The following is a 23,108-nucleotide window of genomic DNA, read 5'->3' on the forward strand; positions in this document are numbered from 1 at the left end:
CTAAAGCAAGCAACAGTACGCTAGCGCGAAAGCGTTGCTGCTCGGTAGTGCGGTAGTGCGAGCCAGCACCCCTTTTTACTACAATACAACTAACATACACAATTGTGGTTCGTGCGTCGGTACTTTTCTGTAATCCTTGCGAGCTCTAACCCGTTTAACCCGGATACGCCTTTTATATGGTGCAATAAGCCTATTTCTATATGCTTATATTCTATACAAAACCCGAGATTCATGACTTTCACTCGTTCTTGTTGGTGGTTCAATGGACCCTTTGGAAGGTACAAAACTTGGAGATCCCAGGACGTTATTTAATAAAATAGGATTTCAAATACGAAGCTTTAGCGCCGAAAGGCCTAACGCTTTTCAGTTGGGGCCTAACTTTTAGGTGGATTGCCAACTTTGATACTAATTATTGAAGGATTCAATCAGGTCCCACCAACGGAACAGGAACACATTAGCGTATGAAACAGAGCTGAAAGCGCGAGTGCACGATCTCAAAAGCGGCAAGTTCACGTTCCGCTTCCTCAATCTCGAACTCTTGCTTTTGGGATGAGCTCCCCTTACCTGCGCTATTCTATGAACGAACAAGCCAGAGGAACTCCCGTACCGGGCTAGCTCACATACCTGGATTGGGCCCCCCCTCCGAGGCCGGTTCACTAACTAGACCTGATGCCCTAAGGATCGGTCGTTTCACTTGATAAATGTCCAAAATCACTAATTCCTATTTGACTGCATAAAAGCCTATATATATGGCTATAATAATTACAGTTTGGCCGTATATTTTGTTTATTAAAAAATCATCAGAAACCAACCTCACAAGCTATGAAGCTAATATATAACACCACATTAAACATCAATTACATTTTAATTTTATTTTGTGGATATATATATATATATATATATATATATATTGATTCTCAAATAACAGAGGAAAACCATGTAAGGAGATCAATCACAACCAAAGTAGTGCAACATATAGTGAGAAGTTTTAGAAGAGTTGTGACACCAAGAAACGTAAATGACTAAAGTGTAAGAAAGAACAATACACTGTCAAGAGAGAGAACTCGGCAAACTGTTGCAACAGTCCATATTGATAGGGCAAGAGCTTCCTCAGCAGCAGCTAACCTTATATTAACCTTTTGAAATATACCGTACTCAGTATTATATACCCAATAAAATCTATAGAAACAAAAGAAAACCAGTCTCCGGTATTTACTGAAATAACCAATTACCATACCCCAGCCGCTTCCAATGAACCTTGCAGTTGTATATCTGGACAATTTTCACGTATGCCAAGGGCAGGGACAGCAGGTCGGCTATACTTGATCGCCTGTAGATGCTCAAGTGGCTGAAAAACCATTTCATTTCCTCGTGATGGAAGTGGCAGAGCATGATAACCACAAACTATCTGTAACAAATCATTTTTGTGTTCCTAACACAGAAATCACACAGAAAACGCATATAAACCACGATAGAAATACCACCAGTAAAAAATCTTCAAGCGTGGTTCAGGACTGAATTTACCTTGGCCCATTTCATTATTACGTCATCCCCGACATTCTTATCATACATAACAGAGTCGTCATCTTCATCTTCCGATCCCATGCTTCTCACTGAACTGCCAAAAGTCAAATATATACATAATCAACTCATACCCAAAAAAAAAAAAAAACAGGGTTACCATACAATGCAGAAGAAATACATCCAATATGTTAAACAATAAATTCTAAAGAAAAAACAGTATGTATAAGTTGAAAACCATAAAAACCAAGGCGAACAGATGCTAGTGTATCAACTGAAGTGTCACAAAGTCTACCACCTCAATAATGACTCAGAACTTCCAAGACGTTCCAATGTGCAGCTCCTAGAGTAGAAAAATGACCCAACCTCCGGTGAAGTTTGGCCATTTCCATAGCTTCCATTCATTCTTTCTAATCCATCAGACTGGGTTTCTGAGGTTTCAGATGCATAATCATCAAAATATTGCACACTTTTTCTGTTATCCTTGTCTGTTTCTTTTGCTTGACTAAAATCTGAAGCCTCACTAGTGGAAACACTTTCTGGAGATAGAGGTTCCCACGACCCATATGAAAAGGAAGGGATCTCTTCATCTGGTATAAGACCCGCAGCAGCTGCCGTAAGAGCTAGAACACTGTCAAGAGGTATTGCAGAAGCCATCCAATTAGCAGAACACTCTCTATTAGGGGAGTCAATATTCTCATTCATTTGATCTTTTGTTCTAACCACTGATGGAACAGAATCTGCGAAAGTCATATCACTAACAAACTGTGTTATCCTATTTAGGCGCTCTTGAGTAACTATGCTGCATCCATGCAAGAAAAAAAACTAATGATCAGTATTGGAAATATAAAAACAGTAACATAGTTTAGTGGACAACCTTCATACAGAGGAGCTCGTGTACTTAGTTTTGAGGAGATATGCAAACCTGTTCAACATTTCATAGTGTAACTCGAAAAAGGGAACTCTGGTAAGCACGCAGTAGCAGCGAGGTGCCGAAACCAAAAAACGGCTCAACCCTCCAGAAGATTGAGAAAGTGGCGAGGCATAACCTAAAATACCAGGTGGCCTCTGAACAATTTCCTGGACATGTAAGCAAACACCATAGAGGGTTGCATTGTCTGCCACCTGAAATCAAAGTTGCGCATAATAGTTAACCACCCACCTACCAACTTTGAAAAGAAAAGTGCTGCAATTCTAGTTTATATAAGCATGCAAATAACAGTCCATGTTTTAATTAGTTGAATATATTAATAATTTGTTCATACATATTTAAAATAAAAAATATAATAACGCATGAATGTAGTACTTAATATTTTCTTTATTTAAGAAGTGTTTTACATATTAAGGTGCATGTAGTTAATGAGACATTATTATTCTAATTTCCATGTAGAATATTGTTGTTTTCACTATCAAGCTGTCAAATACTTATGCGTATTTGAAGCAGATAGTCATTGATCATTATTTCCACACTCCATATGATTGTTTATTTTGTTTTGATACCTTGATGAGTGTTTTTTAAAGCCTATTTTATCCTTTTGTAGTTTCAATGAGAATTTCCTCAATATTTCTGTCATCTCCATCCTTACCACAAAAATCTTATTAATTTCCAAATTAATAGATGTAGAAATCTAGGTTAATGGAGAAGAGGAGAGAAGAAGAAGAAAAATAGATGAGTAGAGATTATGGAGAGAGGCCTCCTCTCTCCCTATTTATATTAAATTTGGTCTATGCCCTTTTTACAATAATATAAATTCTAACACTCCCCCTCAAGTTGGAGCATACAAATCAAACATACTCAGCTTGTTACAAAACTTAGAAAATAACCCCTTAGACAAAGTTTTGGTGAAGATATCACCAATCTGACTATCTGACCCCTTAAGTAACGAATAAAAATCTGATTACTCATAACCAAGTCTCTAATGAAATGACAATCTACTTCAATATGCTTAGTCCTCTCATGAAACACTGGATTAGTGGAGATGAAGATAGCAACTTGGTTATCACAAAACATATGCATAGGTGTAGGCACAGAAAACCCCATCTCTTGAAACAATAAACTAACCCATATCATCTCAGTTGCAATATGAGTCATAGCTCTATATTCGGCTTCAGCACTAGAACAAGCTACTACTGTCTGCTTCTTACTCCTCCAAATAACCACATTACCTCCTACAAAGGTACAGTACCCCAAGGTAAATCTTCTACCAGTGCGACTACCATCCCAATCTGCATCTAAAAAACCTATAAATGTCAATTCTTTAGATGGTTTGTACAATAGCCCAGTGCCTAGTGAATTCTTGAGATATCTTAGAATTTTGATTACAGCAACCCAGTGAGGTTGGTGTGGAGCATGCATAAACTGGCTCACAACACCTACTGCAAAGGTAATATCTGGTCTAGTCACTTTGAGATAAATGAACTTACCAACAAAGCATCTATATTTTCCAAGGTCATCAAATAGCTCTCCTTGTTCACCATCAAGCTTGACCAAGCTGTCCATAGGAGTATCCACAGGCCTAGAACCAAGCATACCAGTCTTAGACAACAAATGCAACACATTTTCTCTGAGAAAGATTAATCCCAGATTTAGATCTGGCAACCTCAATAACCAAGAAATACCGAAGGACCCCCAAATCCTAAGTATGAAATGCTTAGTACGATGAGTTTTCAACTCAGCTATCCCTACAAAGTTACTACCCGAAATGATTATGTTATCAACATACACAATAAGCACTAAAGTCCCACATACCATCTTCTGAATGAAGGCTGAGTGATCAGAAGATGATTTTTGAAAACCATAATCCAACACCACAGAGTTGAATTTGTCAAACCAAGCTCTACGAGACTGTTTTAATCCCTAAATGGACTTCTTTAGTCTACACTACATACCAATTCTGACTTCCCAAGAACTATAGATCCTGGGGGTTAATCCATAGAAACTTCTTGCAGATCTCCATGAAGAAATGCATTTTTGATATCTAACTGATTAAGAGGCCAATCACAACATGTAGCCATAGATAACAGTATCCTAACTGAGTTGAGGCAAGTTGTTGGGGAAAAAATCTCCACGTAATCAATTCCATAAGTTTGAGTGTAGCCTTTAGCAACTAATTGTGTCTTTAGCCTTTCAAGTAACTCATCTGGGAGATATTTAATGGCATATACTCATCTATAGCCCATTGCTCTCTTACCAGGGGGTAAAGATGCAAGCTCCCATATCTGACTGTCCTGTAATGCCCTCATCTCATCATCCACAACCAACTTCCAACTAGGTAAAGCTAATGCATCTGTATAAGGAGGAATAGAAATAGAGGAGACAAGGCAAAAGATTTCATCGTGGATGAGATACGATGAAGAGACACGACGTTACTTAAAGGATGTTTAGTGCATTCTCGAGTGCCTTTTCTGTGAGCAATTGGCTGGTCTAAATCAGCTGGTTTCGGAGCCTCAAGACTAGAAGACGTTGGATGTGAGGCTAGTATCTTTAGTGTTGTTTTTCTCATACTATTTGCCGATAAACTTGCAACAGAATCAGAACATCATCTATAGATAAAGGAATAACTAGAATAGGGGTATATTGAAGAAGCTCCCCATAACTCGAAGAGATCAAATCTGACTCAAAAAACTTTCCCCTTTCAGAAAAGAAAGGTATTGACTCAAAGAAAGACATCTGCACTCACATAGAACTGATGATGTTCTGGACTATAGCGCCAATAACCCCCTTCTGAGTGCGCAGATATCCCACAAATATACACTTGATAGCCCGATGAGCCAACTTATCTCCAAATTGTGAACAAAGGACACAACCAAACAAACGTGGTGGAACACGGAAAATGGTGTCTGACCCCGAAGAATAGTAGATGGCATACGGTTAATTAGGAAACAAGCAGCGAAAAGAGCATCGGACCAATAAGTTTTGGGCACATTCATGTTGAACATAAGTGTGCGAACAACGTCCAATAAATGGCGATGCTTGCATTTTGTTGGGATGTATGAGCACATGAGGTTTGATGAACAACGCCATGGGCTGAACAAAAAATTATGAACTGAAGTCTGCATACATTCAAGGGCTTTGTCAAAACGAATTTTTTTTATTGGTGTACCAAACTAAACTTGAATTTCATTGTAAAAGGTAGTAAGAACATGATGAAATTTAGATTTGTCCTCTAATAAAGATAACCACATCATGCGAGAGAAATCATCCACAAAGATAAGAAAGTAAGAGAAATCAAAAATACTTTTTATTCTTGAAGGTTCCCAAATGTCCAAATGGATTACATCGAATTTATTCAATTGACGACTCTCAACTCTAGAAGGAAAAGAACTACAGTGATGCTTGCCCAATGTCCAATTGACGCAACTTAACTAAAAACAGATGATCCAAATGATAATGCCACTGCAGTGGGGAGACAGATGTGCCCAACGTCGATTCAGCCTTTCCCATATCCAAGTAATATAGACCATTAGCTTCATGCCCCAAACCAATCGTCCTCTTCGTGTTGAAGTCCTAGGTAACACAAGAAGATGGAAGGAATGTCATTGAACAATTAAGGGATTTAGTAAGTTGACTGTGATAACCCAAAATGACACTCATCTTAGATAAGTCGGGTCACTTTCAAATTCTTGATTTTAGTTATCAAGAATTTTCTTGAAACACATGTCAAGACCCGTCAATCGAAACAAGCGAAGAAAGAACTTGTAATTTAACTGTTTCATGTTACTTTATTGGTTATACAATCAGAACTATGTCTTTTAATAATTCCTCGAGATACATGCTAAGATTAGATAAGGATTAAAGGTTAACCCGGGAATTAACCAAGCGAACAAATATTACCAATGATTACGCCTTAAAAATAAAGAAAAAAACTACTTAGGATGGATTATAAGATCACCTAGATCGAAGTTGAAACAAATCTCAAGGAATTACCTCGAGATATGTGCAAAATCAGATCTGATCATGTATGAAATATAGAAAGATATAAATAAATCAAGCAAGATAAACTATTAAATCACGTAAATTGGACCTCGAGGAATTGCCTTGAGATTTGCATAACTATTTGTAAGACATTCCTTAATCAGAGCATCATCGATGAGATCAAACTACACCATTGCGTAGATCTTGTCGAATAGATGAGAAACGACTATTGGATTGCCAAAATCGAAATCAAAACGAGTCCGGAAGAGCAATCCGAAATCTCGTCCATCGAAGGTAACTTTGTATGTTACTAGATGTAGCATACAATAAAAAAATATGTCCCTAATCACCTCAAAATGATGGCTTACATCAACAACATCATCATTGCAAATTATTATATATGGTCTTGTATGTAAAACTTAGTTGTCATGTGTTCAACCCACTTAACATGCATCCAATCACACTTATCACTTAAAAATTGAATCCTCTCATTTCTATCCACCTTACCATAGCTGCCTCATTAGATTTTCACTCAAAAACACCATGTCTTTAACTAAGAGACAAGTGTCTAGTTAACCCCCATGCATTACCCCTAGTTAGAACTTAACTTGACCATCGTTGCTTTAAACTTTAACCAACCCCAACCATCCTTTAACTAGGGTGAAATTCTAACTAATCTTAGTTAACTAACTTGACCCTAGTTAGTTTATCTCCACCCATAATTAAATCTCAGTCCAATCTATATGATCCTATGCAAGCACTTTTTTTCAACTTGACCCCCTCTACTTAGTTCATACGACTCCATATTGCCACCTCAATTTATAGTTCTCTCCATTATATAAAAATTAGGTAAATCTCTATGTCTTTACTCTTTCATGCATTCTCAATTGCCTAAGCATCTCTAGAAACTTCTCATCCCCCTCAATTACCTCCACAAATCTTCATAATTCAAGTCTAGTGTATGTGACTCTTTTAAAGCTCTTTTCTCAATACCATTAAGAAGTTTTAAAGGATTCTTGAAGAGAAAAATCAGCAACCTTCTTATGTCACCTAGTTGGGTATTTGAGAAGTCTCCATTTAATAATTATTAAAGTAAGTAGTTTCTCACTACTACATATTCTTGTATCTTTTTTCATTTTCTTTTAGCCAATTCTTATTCCTAAACCATTCTTGCTTATTAGGTTCTCCCTTCACTTAGAAACTATAACCTCAACTCTTCAAGGAGAGTCCACCTTCAAGCATTCTTGAAGAGGAACACATACAACCTTAGGTAAGATCTATTAATAAAGAAAACTTTAGCTAAAATATGAACTATAGACATTCATACTTAATGACGACTTTTTGTATTTCAGCCCCAAAAGCTGGAGCACGGGACCTAGACCAAGGAATGAGGTTTTTACGAGTTGTGTTTGTGGTTTGAGAAGGAATGTACCTTCTCACTCTAGGTAGGCCACCCGACATGTTTTCTAAAATACGTGTACTGCTGATTTTAAAACTAATAGTTTTCAAAATCTGCTTCATTCAACTTATTTGACATAGGAGGAAAAGATAGTATGTTTTATATTCATTTGTCATGTGTTTTATATCCATTTTTAACAAACCGGAATTAAAACAATTATTATACCGATGATTTAACATCTCACCGATTTCTTTGGGATTTCTTGCAACTAAAATACATACTTATATTATTTTTAGGGGTGTCAATGGATAGTCGAAAATTCGAATCCGATTCGAATTCGAATTCAAAAAATTGGATATCGAATTTGAATTCGGATAGTTTTATATATTCAAATCCTTATTGGATACGAATTCAGATATTAACATTTCGAATCCAATAATATCCGATTCGAAATAATATATGCTATATATTATTTTATTTGATTAATTTTTATATAAGTAATATAATATATATTATTTTATTTTATTTATTTATTATATAAATAATATAATATATAATTAGTTTGTTTTTTAATAATGAAAAATCAGTTAGATAAGGAAAAATTATGTTTTTTTTTATATAAAAATTATTTGAATTCTAATCGGATTCAAATTCGAATAGAGTTTTAGAACATCCATTGGATTCGAATTCGAATATCAAATAAACATTTTGGATTCAGGATCGGATTCAGATATTAGTATATCCGAACCGATAAGCATCCGTTGACAGCCCTAATTATTTTAGTATAATTGGTGAGCCAAAAAAGGACTGTGAAACTACCTTGCAGGTAATTTCTGGGATGTCTTGGAGACAGTCGCTACCAATGAAGTCTGGGAAGTACTGGTTATATCTTTTTTCGATAAACCTTGATTTTGATTGTAAAGAGGTAAAGGTCAATAACTAGAGGGATTTGAGATTGCACATATGCCTGATAGGCATTAAATGTGAGGTTCACACCTAATTTAGACATGGATCCATCCTAAACTGTAGTTTTCGAATGGTTGATTGTCATTAAGTTTAGTTGGGTCGTTGACTCTATTGTCAAATGGCAACCTACGCCGGAAAAGGTGGCATATTGCAAACGACTCCACGTTTTCCATGGGAGCCAATGGTTACCACGCCAGACCGGAAAATCAGGAAAGCTGACCCATGTTAAAAGGCCAACGATGTTAGGATCCCTCATCAACAAATTAATGGGGTCCCGGTTTCGTTCTACATCGGTACATAGTAGAACTCTGCACGACTGGGTAGGCCAGTTTTGATCGGAAGATTAATCGCAAGCTTGGACCCACTAGAGATATCCCTCACCTCATGTATTGTAATGTGATGTTGTATGCATATTTATTATGTCATCATATAACTCTAACTGAACTAAAATTAATTGATTATCATTACAATGCCTTAGATATGCGACTATCATGAGATTTACTTGCTTTCTTCTATTAGTAGATGGAATATAATAGATGCATTTAAACGTAGTTAGATATAATTCTCGATTTATGGATCATGATGTTCATAAATAAAATTCATTTCACACACTGTATTTTAAGGACACAAAAATTAGAAACTAGATTGCTTTCTCACCCCTGGGTGATTAGCTTAGGGTTAATCGGTACGTGTTAGGCGACTTTGTCGCTCATACCATTTTTTTCCACTTTTCAAGTTTCCCTATAGAGGACACATTCTTGGTGGAGGAGTAAATTGAGGAGGAGTCGTACTGGGAGCCGGAGTCAGAGTCGTACTACGAGCCAGACCCTAATTCAAAGGTCGTATCTTGAAGAGCCATCGGTTTGCCGCTGCTGCAATCTGTTTTCTCCAACAGTAGGTCTTTTGTTAGATATTGGAATGTTTTTTGTTTATTTATGTATACTGTCCTTCGGGGCGTACTTGGTTTCTTACTTTTGTTATACCCTATGTACTACTCTTTTGTTGTCGCTATGATATGTTATGTCACTCAACATCTATATATGATAATATCACCTATGCTTTAGATAAAATTCTGGTGTTATAAATTATTAGCTTGTAGAATAATTAATTCTTTCTATTGCTAAGTAAATTCAAATTTCTTTAAGTAGAAGGTCTTTGAGTTACCTCAACTCTCGACCCATACCTCGAGAATCACAAAAGTCCTAGGGCGTGGTATTTAGACCAATAAGCTTTAGGTGTCAGCGGATCTCTCTCTCACATAGTTTTGAGGTTTATGCTTAAGTTTCGGGTTTGGGGCGGGGTCAAGTATCCCCTAATCATGTTGCCAAGTCGACATATAATCGAATTTGGGGCGTGACATTGACTTACAGATAACATATTAAAAGAAAATTCAGGTACATACAAGCTAGATGACAGTGATATAGATGGAGTGGGATGGATGGTTCCTACTCCAGAAACGGGGCTAGTAGAGCCATCAGCTAGGAAAATATTAGAATTTGAAGAACGAAACTAGGAAAAACGTGAAGGTATACCAAACATATGGGCACTAGTTCCTAAGTCAATTACCCAGGTAGATGGTGACCGGGCAACTACAAGATCAGAATTACCTATGTTGGCAAGCGTAGATGTATTGGATGTACTAGATGATGCAGAGAAACTCTGAAGAAGTTGAGCTATCTGGGCAATTAGATCTTCCTAAGATTGTAAACCAACAAATACTCCATGTTGAACCTGAACAGACGGAATAGTAGACTCTCCAGTCTGGTGAGACTCTTCAATAGCTTGATTCGCCCAACCAGGCTTACCCCACTTGTCCCAGCAAAAATCCTTAGTATGACTATTGAAACCATAATATGTGCACTTTATATTACTGTTAGTGCCTTTACCACCATCACGACCACTAAGATTATCACATCCTCTACCACCACTATGCGGACCGCTTGTGGTGAGAGCAGAGGAATCTTTACCAGCTAGGGATGAAGAACTCAAAGCCACAGATGAGGTAGGTGCAGCCCGTACAACTTGAGAAAAGGCATTAGCAGTTGTAGATAAAGGTTCGCTATCCAACAGTTTCAAATTCAGCATCCAATCCAGACATAAATTTTGTGGTATAAAATTATTTACGTATTTTTTTTGTACTTCTAAACTGGTGATGAGAGGTTGATATGTAGCTAACTCTTTCCAGATACCATATTGGCATTGATCATTGGCTCCACACTAGCCAAAAGCCAACTCATAACCAAAGCATCTTCACTCACCTAGTATTCATAAGATTTATCATCTGTGGTTGGAAGATTAGAGGTGATATGTTTCAGTTTCTTCTTCGCGGTTAACACAATCATCAGGCAGGATGACCAATAAAAATAATTGGTGCCATTTAGTTGAACTGTTGTCACACATGCACCAACACCATCCCATGATTGTTTACCCTTACTAGAAATAGTAGATGCCATAAGAAATAACTCAACTCACAAACCACAATTCGTCGAAACCGAAACCCGAAAAAAATTTGAAAACTTACTCTAACACCAAACGAACAAAATAAAGGTGGAAAATGATAGGGAATAACCCTATGAGTGGTGCGGTTTGGGTAGGGATACCTAGATGCACGCGGTTGTGAAGAAAATCAAAAATCTAAAAATTAGGGTTTCGGCCTCTAAACTTAGAAATAGCTCCAATCACGATGAAACTTCAAACCAACACTAACAAAACTTCAACCAAACCTTAGATATACACATAAGTTTGAAACAAACACCATTAAACCCTAGAATACAAGGTTTTGTTCACACCAAGATCAAAACCAAGTAAACAAACCAAGAGAAAAAAGAAAAAAATTGAAGGAAGAACAAGAAAAGAAGAACCCTAGATCTCTATCTTAGATTAGTTCTTTGATACCATGTAGAAATCTAGGTTAATAGAGAAAATGAGAGAAGAAGAAGAAAAATAGAGGAGAACAGATTAGGGAGAGAGGCCTCCTCTCTCCCTATTTATATTAAATTTGATCAAAAGACCAATATGCCCTTTTTACAATAATATAAATTCTAGCCATAGAAATATTTTTATTTTTAGAATGACCAATAAATAAACCAAAAAATAAAAATAAAAAATTCACGTTAATCAAGATAATACATTCTCATTCACTAAGTAACCAGTCTGGTAAGCACCGAATCTTCCCCTTTTATACCTTGAATTTGATTATTTTGGTTGAATTTTACTATTCACCAAAGCATTTCACAATATAAATAGTTATTTCCACCCAAATATATATTAAGAAACCTACCGGTTAAATCTTTTGGAAATGGAAATATTTCCAAATATTTTGTGGAAATATGTTGAAATATAATATATGACCATAAGGAAAGGACAGCAAAGAACAATCTTTTAGGATTTTTCATTTCTTAGTAAGTAACAGATGCATTAAAATTTAGGGAAGGAAAAAAGTAACAAGATTTATAGAAAAAAGTATCCTATACAAAATCTCCAACCACGACATTTTTGTTAAGCTGTCCACCAATTCATCAGCTTTTGGTGGTGAATGAGATAAGCTTATCATTCCTCCTCTCATGGCATTTATTAAATTTCCCCATGATCCTAATGCTTCAAGCTATAATATCCCTCCACTACTAGCTCAAAAATTAAATAGAGTACTTAACCTCAACTTAGACTGCATTTATATCAAAGAAGCGCATTCTTCTCACTAAATGTCAAACCTGTACAAGACGCTCACAGTAGGGATTTAGATCCAACAAACAGCTACATTATTTACTAAGTTTAAACCCATGAAAAAATTCTTAACCATACATCACGTACAATATATTAGAACACCGGAGATGCAGAGGGCATTACATTTACACCAGAGAGTTTAATAATAAATGGACAAAAAAATTGCTATAATAATCTGCTAAAACAATATTACTCAATCCACCTAATTAGAAGCTACTGGGACTATTGTCCTAGCTTCTACGACAGTAAATAGATTTCACAAAACAAGCTAATGAATCATCATATTAAAAAATACAATAATGTCGCAAAAGAATTCTTAAAAGTACTCTCGGTTACAATTAGGAGCAACTTGGCCATTATCGATGACTTAGCTGAGATATAGTGTCAGCAATTAGTAGCAACTTACGGATAACAATTGTTTTATTGATGCAACTTGGTGATAATTATCATTAGGGGTTATCAATAATCAATAAGAAACCAAAAGCAAATAATGAAGAGACAAAATAAGAGCTCACCTTTAGGGAAAATATAAATGATAAATCATCTCTGCCAAGATGCTCCTAAGCAAAAGATAAAAGAATATTTTTTATTGGTGGGGGAGAAAAATAAAAGAATGATAACATGATAGAAGGCTACATTATTATGTAAAAGCTGAAAGGGAGGGTAAAATAGACATAAGCATGCGAAGAGTCTGAATCAAGTATGAAGAACCAAGTATTCTTTATAAAATGGCGTAAAAAATCACAGAATGAAGCATAAACTAGTCAAAGAAAAATATTAGGTGACTCCAACAACAGATTAAAATCAGGTGAGAAGAAGTAATAATATGGAATTGAATCTGTATCAACTTCTAAAAGAAAGCAACAAAACTGTAATAAAGAACAATGATCACATCTTTATGACCAAGCAAACAACTTTTTTCACATTGATGAAATAACAACTGGCATGTCAATGAAAGTTCCAATACGGCGTAAATGGGGGTGTTGCATTGGGGATTAGGTGTCGGAGTGGGTATAGGGGGGAAATATTATGAGTTTCGCAAAGTTCCTGGATTTCTCCTACAAAAAATTTGAAGACAAAGCAAGGAGTGCTTTCGACGCCATTGAGAGTTGTAGAAGTGTGTTTGAAGACCAGATGGAGAGGTGATGACAAGTTCCAGGGAGTCGGTGAGAAGGTTTAGGTTCTTAAACCCCAATGACTCGTACAACATCCATGAAGGAGAAGCTTGAGGATCATTCACTTATTATTTCCAAGGATGACATAATTGATGTCCATGCTCCAACTAGAAGAGTATTCACTCATTTCAGTCTTCTAATTTGTGTTCCTAAGAATCTATCCAACTACTCACTTATTTTATTTTCAACCCTAATTTTCACAAATGATTACGTCATTAAGATGCAACACTTTCAATCCATGCCATAGAAAAAAAAAAAAAAAAAGGAAATATAGAAAGTATGTGAAGCTCCATTACAAATGAAAATACAAAGCACCAATAAGTTACCAAAAAAAAAATCATAATTTACCTTTGAAATAGGTCTTTATATACCTTGAGAATTGCCTTTTTTTTTAAGACAAGTGAGAATGAGCAACAATAGATATTCCATATCCAATCTATTTAAATCCCAAGGAATAAAAAGAAAATATAAAGACCATTTTGATCAAATATACCTGTCCATAGACAATTTCATTTAGATCACTCAGGGATGGAGTCCTCTCCATTAAGCAAGCCTGCATCATAGGCTAACAAAATCAATATATTATATCTACGTAAAAATTTAAGGTGGAGTACATAAAACTATAAGAAATACATTACTGCATAAATAAATATGCATTATCAGGACTGATAAAAAAAATGCATTATCAGGGATTCTTGAAGATGGAAGGTTCAAAAGAAGGAAATTCCCAAAGATCCATTCAGATTCCAAATGATGATTGTTCTTCCTGCAATGGCCCCTTCAAGCTTCTTCTGGTGGTGGTCTCACTGTTTTCCTGGTAGTTGGTTCCTCTGATCTAATTCATCTTCTCTAGGTTCCCTAGTTTCTTCAGTTGGCAAGGGATAGACAAGAACCTCTAGGATTCTTGGGTTCAAGTTCATGTTGTCTTTTTTGTAGAGGTTGTTATTGAAATTTTAAAGATGATTTTTACAATTAATCAAAATTCTTTGAGTTGTATGAACATTGATTTAGAATCAAACGGCCTTAGAAATCATAGAAAATGGTAAGAAATGGGTGAGCTCCACATGTTACTCGAGAAGAAAACCTCATGGGTGGTTGAGGTATGGAGCAAACCAGTAGGACCCTACTCGATAAGCCCCTATGGAGTAAATCAGTGGTTTTTGGTAGGATCAAACTAGCCAAAAGTGGCCAAAATGAAAAAAGGAGATATCTGAGGATCTTGAATACATTGAAAGATGGTGGAATAGGCCAATTGTGATATCAGAAGGTGTGAACCAGAATGGATGGAAATCTTTGGCAAAGGTTTTGGAGAAAATTCAATTGACACAAACCAATGAGAAGGTAAGTGCAAATCTTAAAAATTGTTGTCGGCAAAGAGGTGGTTGTGAACCGGTTTTCACATTGAGGTGTAACAAAGCATAAGCTAGTGAAATCAATTTTGAATTCTCAAGGGAGGTTTTGATGTTGTAGATTTGCGATCCTTGGTGAAGGTTCTCCAAAAGAAGTGAATTGGGAGGATGTACGAGAAGTGCTATGACTTTCAGAAGCAATGTCACTTATATCAAGCTATATCGAGTCACTTATATCAAGCTATATCGAGTCACTCAATAGGTGTAAAATTGAGGGTGCTCATCACTACTTAAATATTGAATTTTGAATTTTATTTCTCATTGAATTCATCAGAATACATGAACATAGTGTTAATTTCAGACCTTGGGGGGCTCTGGCTAACACTATTCTATGGTATGGTCACAATTCACAAGGATCAACCCATTTCGATATCAAAGGCTCCCATTCCATCTTAGTACACAACCAATTTTAAAATCAATAAGCACCTTTAGGTGGTCTAGTTGATGTTGCTGAGAGTACTGAAAGGCTACCTAATCCGCAAGCTATGAGGATCATGGCGTGTAATTTTGCATTCCAGATCCCTAGATGTTTGAAGGTTGTTAATCGGAGGCTAGAGTATGTGATGATTCTTCAAGTGGTTCGTTTGGTTCAGAGGTCATCCATATTGATGTGGAACAATGATACAGGAATCAATGTCTTTACTGATTATAAAGGACTGATCGATCAAGCCGAATTTGGATTTCTTTTGGGTGGAGAAGATCATGGAGTCTGTGGAGGTTAAGTGGCATAATATTGTGAACGATTTGGCACAAAACAAGCTCAATGAGAAGGTTGAATATCCAGTGGAATCACTGGAGATATCGAGACGGGCACATCAAGTATTGTCAGAGAAAACAACAAAGTAGATTGAAGGTATCCAAAGTGGCCTGAAGGGATCAGACCTTAGAGCTTGACTTAGATTGCTATCAAATATGGTTTCTTTGAGTAGGTGGGGGAGTATGAGAAACTTCCAAATGATGACACCTAGTGAGGGACATCCCAAGCGATAGTTTGTAGGAACTAGGAAGCTTGTCTCGAAGTTTAACAAGAAAAAAATCTAGTGTTGAGCGGGTTAAAAAGAAAAATACCTCAGTGAGACGCAGAGGTTATTTTCGATTTCAAAATTTTTGGGGTTAGATCCAGTGCATCGCAGGCACAAGGACATGGGGACGAAGTATCCAAAGCATATCCCAATAAGAGCCAGGTCCAGTCGAGATGCAAGATTCTCGGAGCCTATTTTATCATCTTGAGGCGACATATCAAAGAGATGTAATCTAGATGCAAAATGTGGATAAGCCAAGTTTGATGAATGATTGGTCAATGTGGGCAGGCTGTTTGGACATGTTGCAGAGGCCCGATACAAGGAAATTTTATTAAGGCACAGCAAGAGTGGCGATGCGGTGACCTTATAGGGTCAGGATATGTGGACAAAAAATCAAGCAAGGTTCTTTTTGGCACGTAAACGAGAGATCCCATTTCATTGTTATAAAATAGATTCAGGTATAAAAAAAAATTGAGTCTCAAAACATTTTTTCTTGTTTTGTAAAGCATTACATCAAATGCGTCAGAAGAAAGCTTGAACAACATACGCAAAACCAGAAAGCAAAAAACATTAGCTCAAACAATGTATGCAAAATCATGTGAAGGAAATCATATCTACCAGACCTTAACACCTCCGGGAAAACAGAAGGCAGGTAAATCCTTAGGACGCATAGCTAATCTCTTTCCAGGAGGATACTTAAAAAGAATCTGCACGCTATCAAACAACGTGACATCAAGCTTTTGTATAAAGAAGATTTTGAGACAGGCATCAAAATGCAGACTACCACATGACCAGGCAAAACCATGAAAAAGTAGGTAAAACTAAGATCAGATTGAAGCAGAATGTCGGGTAGAGCAGATGATTAAAATGTCAAAAAATACGAAACAGTGACAGCATGCTCACTCTTTTCTATTTTGATTTAGATTTGTGTCTTGTAAAATTAGAAGTGTGGCTATGATAGATAAATAAAGGTAGTTATCATGTATAAGCATTCTATGGTTACAAGCCTTCATTTAGGTGCACTCCACATTTAGGGTACTCTTAGGAGCCAAACTAAGAACTCCTCAACCATTAAGCTGCACATTACAGAACACAAATCTAGGAGCTTTGCAATACCTATAAACATGCATAATGCACAATATCAGACATAAACAGAATATATCACAAAAACCATCCATAATTTCCAAAGGGAAAGGTGACATATAAGATGCCTACTAAACTTTGAAAAACAGTAGCTTCAACTATGAGGATATTGTTTCACCGTCATTGAATTGACCTGAGGTTCCAGTGTCGGAATTGAAGGGCCACGTTGTTGTAATATTTTGCGATCAAATACTTCACATTTCGCCATCTCTAACTCCCATCTCTTCCTTCTGGCAAATGCATGTTCAACAGTCTCAAGATTACAATCTGAATGAAGACCCACAATGACAAAGTGTTCAATGAGCGAGGTCGGCTCCTTATATTTTGCAAGGTCCTACAATAACAGCCTCAGGTGAGTTACTAGACACAAGGATGGATGAAACGAGATTAGTTTTTAATGTCAATATCCCCTGATTAGCATTATATTTTTTTTGGTAAGCGCTTAGCATTATAATTGTGTAACATATATTATACTCAACAGGACACAAGCGCGGGCGCGCGCTCGCATACGCACACACTTACTCACCTTTCTTCTGTTGCAAAGGAAATAAAAAATTCAAGCATTGGCATCTGATGTGGGAGAGGTGCTAGTTGTACCAAGCTACGAAAAAGAGCCCGAAGCTAAATATTGCTGAGTTATGTGTCCCCACTAACTTGTTGAAAGAATATCCTGAATAAGTTTGGGTTGGGCATGGAGCTTTGGGATTTTGGAAAATGATCAACGACAGATCTTATCTAATTCAATTATACATCACTTAGTTGATTCTTAAGAGCCAATCTATATAATAAAATACGACGGTGGGTCCCCCTCCATCTACAGTGGAGTGGGGTCCACATTGAGGTGTAACAAAGTATAAGCTAGTGAAATCAAAAAAAAATAAAAACACTTAGTAATGCCACTTAAACAAAAGCATCACAACCAGGGTTACAAACAAATTGATGGGAATGGTCATGTCTTACAATGGCTTCTTGGAAAACCCACTGTTGTTTTGAGACCAACCAACACCCACATAACCCCAAAACCCAACATAAGTAAAACACATAAACAACTGTGAGGAACCCAAAGCTACGTACCACCTTTTTCGATTGAAGCTGATACCATTGGCGTTTTTGATTGGCCAAAACCTCAGGATTAAAATTCAACCGCAAACCCTCTTCATCTGTAATACCACCCCACCGCCAAGCTTTCTGTATCTGATTCTTCCATCTCTGGAAACTATTACTGCGTCTGTGTACAATTTCGCTTCTAGCCCGCCGGTGCCCCGGTGGCCCTGCTGGTGGAATGTTAGCGCTACCTGAATAAACACTCTGGATTGCCTCACCAGCCACTCTAACGGCTTCCTCGGAAATATGTTGTAAAACAACATAAGGAGATGGTGGCCTATCATCCTGCCCTTCAACATCTTCCTTTGTTTCCATGGTTCTACATCATTCAGCCATTATAACAGAAGGAACCACAGACCTAAAAACTAATTCTAACAAATGAATGTTGAATGTTGATTCTCTTTTGAGACAAACAGATCAAGGAGGCATCCAATGTTTCTCTAGAGATCCAAAAACTGGCTTTCAACGAGCATGAACTTGACAATTTTGTAAAAGATTTATAGCCTCGAGATCCATATTAATTCTGTAAATGCGGATAAATTATAACTCAGAAACAGAGAATTTTCATGAAATTAAACAAACAAAAAATGAACAAATTTTCAGAAAAAGTTGCATGAACAAATCAAATTATAACAAAAATTGAAAGATAAAAAAAAAATTGGGATCATTAAGTTTACCTATTCTGCATTTCTAGAGTTTCGTTCTTCGAATGATGATTCCGCTAGAGATAGAGAGGAGAGAAGTTCGTAGGAGAGGGAAAGAGAGGTCGCACGGTTTCTCCTCCCTTTTTCTTGCTATATAAAGATGTTATTAAAGAGTAATGCTGGGGTGACACAAGCCTTCAACTGTCATTCTCACAATTCAAACGTGGCTTAGTTCCACGTCATCCACTTAATGAATCAGTAGCCACGTCATCTTTTATTTTTAAAAACAAGAAATTAAAAGAATTCTTCTATTAAAATATTGCATTAAAAATAATAAATTTTATCTTTTAAATGCCACGTGTCTATAGCGGTCCATTCATATTGTCCACTTCAGAAGTATTAAAACTGTGACATGTTGTCCTTTCTTCAGACAGTTATTTAATCACTTTTGTTTTATAGTTTTAGAGTTGGTTATAAAAAGTTGTCTGGATTGTCAGTCCATAACTCTTCGCTAAGAGATTGTTCTCTTTAATCTTATCTTTTCTCTTCTATATAAACACGTGCTTGTGCAGTGGACGTGTCGTGTGCTGGACCATGCAATCTTAAGCTTGAATCCGGATGAATGCTGAATTGAACTGCCATACCTGGTAAAAATATATATATAAATGAGATTTTTCATGTTCTTCCTCCATCATTCATCCTCATTATTCAAGTCAAGAGCAGAAAACAAAAAATAAAAAAATAATCATAAAACATTGAGAAACATTTTCCCAACTAATTTAGTAAAGATTTGAGCCTTATTGGGAGGTTACTAAATTTCTACATAACTCCCAAACTTGAAATTGAAATTCAACGGCAAAAAATAATTTTTTTTTAAGATTTTTTTTTTCTCAAAGTTCATAGAAATTTATCCTCTACGACCCTAAACCATTGGATATGTTTTTTATACCACGAGTTGAGCCCAAAGACCCTTACTGAAGGCAAAATCCTTAGTAACTCAATAAAACTAGTCTAACTGTACAAGATTTTCTATATTCTCAATTTATTCATCATCTTATTCTCAATTTCTTCTCATCTAATCTCCAATGGTGATTTTAAGATAAAAAAAATTGTTTTAATAAATGTTCTACATCTAATTTTTGATAGTAGAAATAAAAAATGACTAAAAAGTATCTCGAGTCACCAACCTACTTTTGATTTCTTGTAAGTGTAAACACCGGATACCAAACAAACATAAAAAATATTGATTTTTTTTCTTGTAAATTATTTATCAAAATGCCACCAATAACTCTTTTTTTAACAAAATTTAAAGGTACTCGTTAATTTATTAAATTGGTTAATACCTCTTAGTATTTATACCATGGCTTGGGTTCAAAATCTATAAATAAACTCTCGCTTTGACAGTTTCATATATACAATATTGAATAAATATTTTATGAGAAACTCATTTGTTGAGGATCCTTTTTCTCAAAAATTCGTAACTTGAAATATGTGCCTTAAATAACTTCTAAATAGAATTTTTTTTTTTTTTAAGTCAGTTTTTCTGTTAAATATAACTATTTTATTGATTAATGGGTTTATTCAAATCAAATTATTTTTATTTATTTTTATTTATTTAAAATTTTCTTTTTTTTTTTTTTTTTGGGGGGGGGGGGGGGGGGGGGGGGGACAGAGTCGAATTTTAAAACATGGATCTCTAGATTTGTTATGACACAACTCTTTCGGGTTTATAAGAAAAGCAAAAAAGGTCAACGGAAGCTTATTTGACAAGGAAAGCTTCATATTCCATAATTTAGTATTATAGCTATCACATGTCTAAACTATCTGCTATCTTTGACTGACACTTTCTCGTGAGTCCATAAAATTAAATGTCATAAGTATTCTTAAAGTACAAGGATCTCACTTCTATCCTAAAAAGTGTACAAAATTTCGAAGTCTTTGGCCATTGGAGATTCTCAAGAATAGATAAGAGAGAGACTATTGCTACACCACTTTTACTAACGCCACACCAAATGTTTATAATTCATTAGTGATTTGTAATATAAATTGGTGTGGCAATAGCAATTTTGTAAGAAAAACTACCTCCTCTATATAAAATTAAATGTCATGAGTATTCTTAAAGTACTTGGGATCTTAATTTTATCCTAAAAAGTGTACAAAACTTCAAAGTCTTTGGCCGTTCGAGATTTCCTAGAATAGAAAAGAGAGAGATTATTGTTACACTAATTTTTGCTAACGCCGCACTAGATGCATGCAATTCTTTAGTGATTTGTATAGAAATTGGTGTGGCAATAGCAGTTTTATAAGAAAACTACCTCCTTTATATAAAATTAAATGTCATAAGTATTCTTAAAATACAAGGGATCTTAATTTTAACCTAAAAAGGTTAGTCCAAAAAGAGACTATTGCTACACCAACTTTGCTAATGCCACACTAAATGTTTGCAATTCTTCGGTGATTTGTATAAAATTAGTGTAGCAATAGCAGTTTTACAGGAAAAATTACCTCCTTTATATAAAATTAAATGTCACAAGTATTCTTGAAGTACAAGGGATCTTAATTTTATCCTTAAAAAAGTAAGCCTAGAAAGTGTACAAAACTTCAAAGTCTTTGACCTTTTCGAGATTCCCTTGAATAGAAAAGAGAGATACTATTGCTACACCAACTTTTGCTAGCACCATGCCAAATATTTGCAATTCTTTTGATAATTTATATAGAAATTGGTGTGGCGATAACAGTTTTATAGGAAAAACTAACTCATTTCTATTGACTTAGATTGCTTAAATATTGGGTATGTTTATAATAAGATTCCTTAAATATTGAAGAAAACCTTATGGAAATTATTCGAAAGCTAAAAGGACCGGTGGACAACTTTAGGAAGAAGTGTTGAGATGCATTGTAAAAGGATTGAATTCCAACTCAAGGAAACTCCCCAAACCTGAGGAAACAAGTTGCAAATAAGACTTAATTATTATTATTTTTCCTAATCCAGATTTTATTTTGGTTGGTCAATTAGTTTTTTTTTTTTAATATCTCAATCAATTTTGCATGTTTTAAATAAATTGGTCCAACCCAAACTTACATAACTTAGTGGGAGCGCTGCCTAAAATTTTCAAATCACATCACTTTACCCACGTAACTATTGGCTATTTAGGTGTCCATGTGGGTTCATTCCTATAACACACACACACACTCACATATATTAGGACTCTTCTATGAGTTAAAATCTTGATTAGATTGAGTTTCTATTTGATTAGGAGACTATAATCCTTTATTCTTATAAAAGGGGTTGGAGATCCATATTGGAGAGGCACAAAAAAATCTCTCTAGTTCTCTCTTTTTTTCTCCTCTCTAAGTTCTGCAAGAGTTATTGAGTTTCTATCGAGGACCCTAGGATTTAAGGCATGGAAGTTTTTTATTGTTCTAGTAACTTCAATGTGATTCCAACTCATCAAGAGAATAATATGAATACTAGGAGAGATGACCCTAACTTGGTGAAAGGTAGAAGTACTTGGATGAACCGAAACCTGATTGTAGACAAAAATAATAATCGGGACCTTACACGACAAGTGATCTCCAGACTCTTCATTTCCAGATGTTGAATGCCCGGAGCCATGAACTCTATTCATAATTACGTATCTAAAGGAATCAGCTCCACCGGAACCATTAGCAGCATTTGAAGCTCCATCTCCTGCATATCTCTTATCCGATGCATTGCCAGCTAACGAAGCTGAACCGAAGCCATCTCTTCCAGCATCTTGCTCTTCTCTGCTATTATCTAGGTTCAATCAGTGATACTCACATTTAGGCTCACGTAGTAAACTTTGCTCTTGCTCTATTGAATAATTAAAAAAAAAAAGACCCCTTTACATTGTAAAATTAGATTCAACTTCATTAAAATACCCTAAATTAATTAAAATTCAAACTGAAAACCTGAATGGGGACCTAATCAACCTATGCAAAGAAGATCTGATATGAATCTAGGTCGTGGCATTAACAAACCCTAGGTGTCCTTTCATATCCTCCTCCAAGAGGAGAGCCCTTCGGGGTGACATGTGGAGCCACGAGTATAACTTGTCTTGATGTA

General features: G+C 35.8%; 1 protein-coding gene across 1 annotated transcript in view; it reads right to left on the minus strand.

Moving 5' to 3' along the window:
* The window catches only part of LOC147402031 (DENN (AEX-3) domain-containing protein), a 32,477-nt gene extending 13,301 nt beyond the window's left edge, over window positions 1-19,176 (minus strand). Inside the window, 12 exon segments of the mRNA XM_086443533.1 lie at window positions 1,047-1,136; window positions 1,238-1,432; window positions 1,525-1,618; window positions 1,820-2,323; window positions 2,447-2,646; window positions 5,888-6,028; window positions 13,040-13,084; window positions 14,193-14,252; window positions 16,754-16,837; window positions 17,407-17,607; window positions 18,348-18,900; window positions 19,055-19,176. Coding sequence (XP_086299659.1) covers window positions 1,047-1,136; window positions 1,238-1,432; window positions 1,525-1,618; window positions 1,820-2,323; window positions 2,447-2,646; window positions 5,888-6,028; window positions 13,040-13,084; window positions 14,193-14,252; window positions 16,754-16,837; window positions 17,407-17,607; window positions 18,348-18,692 — 1,959 coding nt within the window. The 5' untranslated portion in view covers window positions 18,693-18,900; window positions 19,055-19,176.
* Between the last annotated feature and the right edge of the window lie 3,932 nt (window positions 19,177-23,108).

The sequence above is a fragment of the Akebia trifoliata genome, chromosome 5 (assembly GCF_017979445.1).
Source record: "Akebia trifoliata isolate Shusen 1 chromosome 5, ASM1797944v1, whole genome shotgun sequence".
NCBI classification, from domain to species: Eukaryota; Viridiplantae; Streptophyta; class Magnoliopsida; order Ranunculales; family Lardizabalaceae; genus Akebia; species Akebia trifoliata.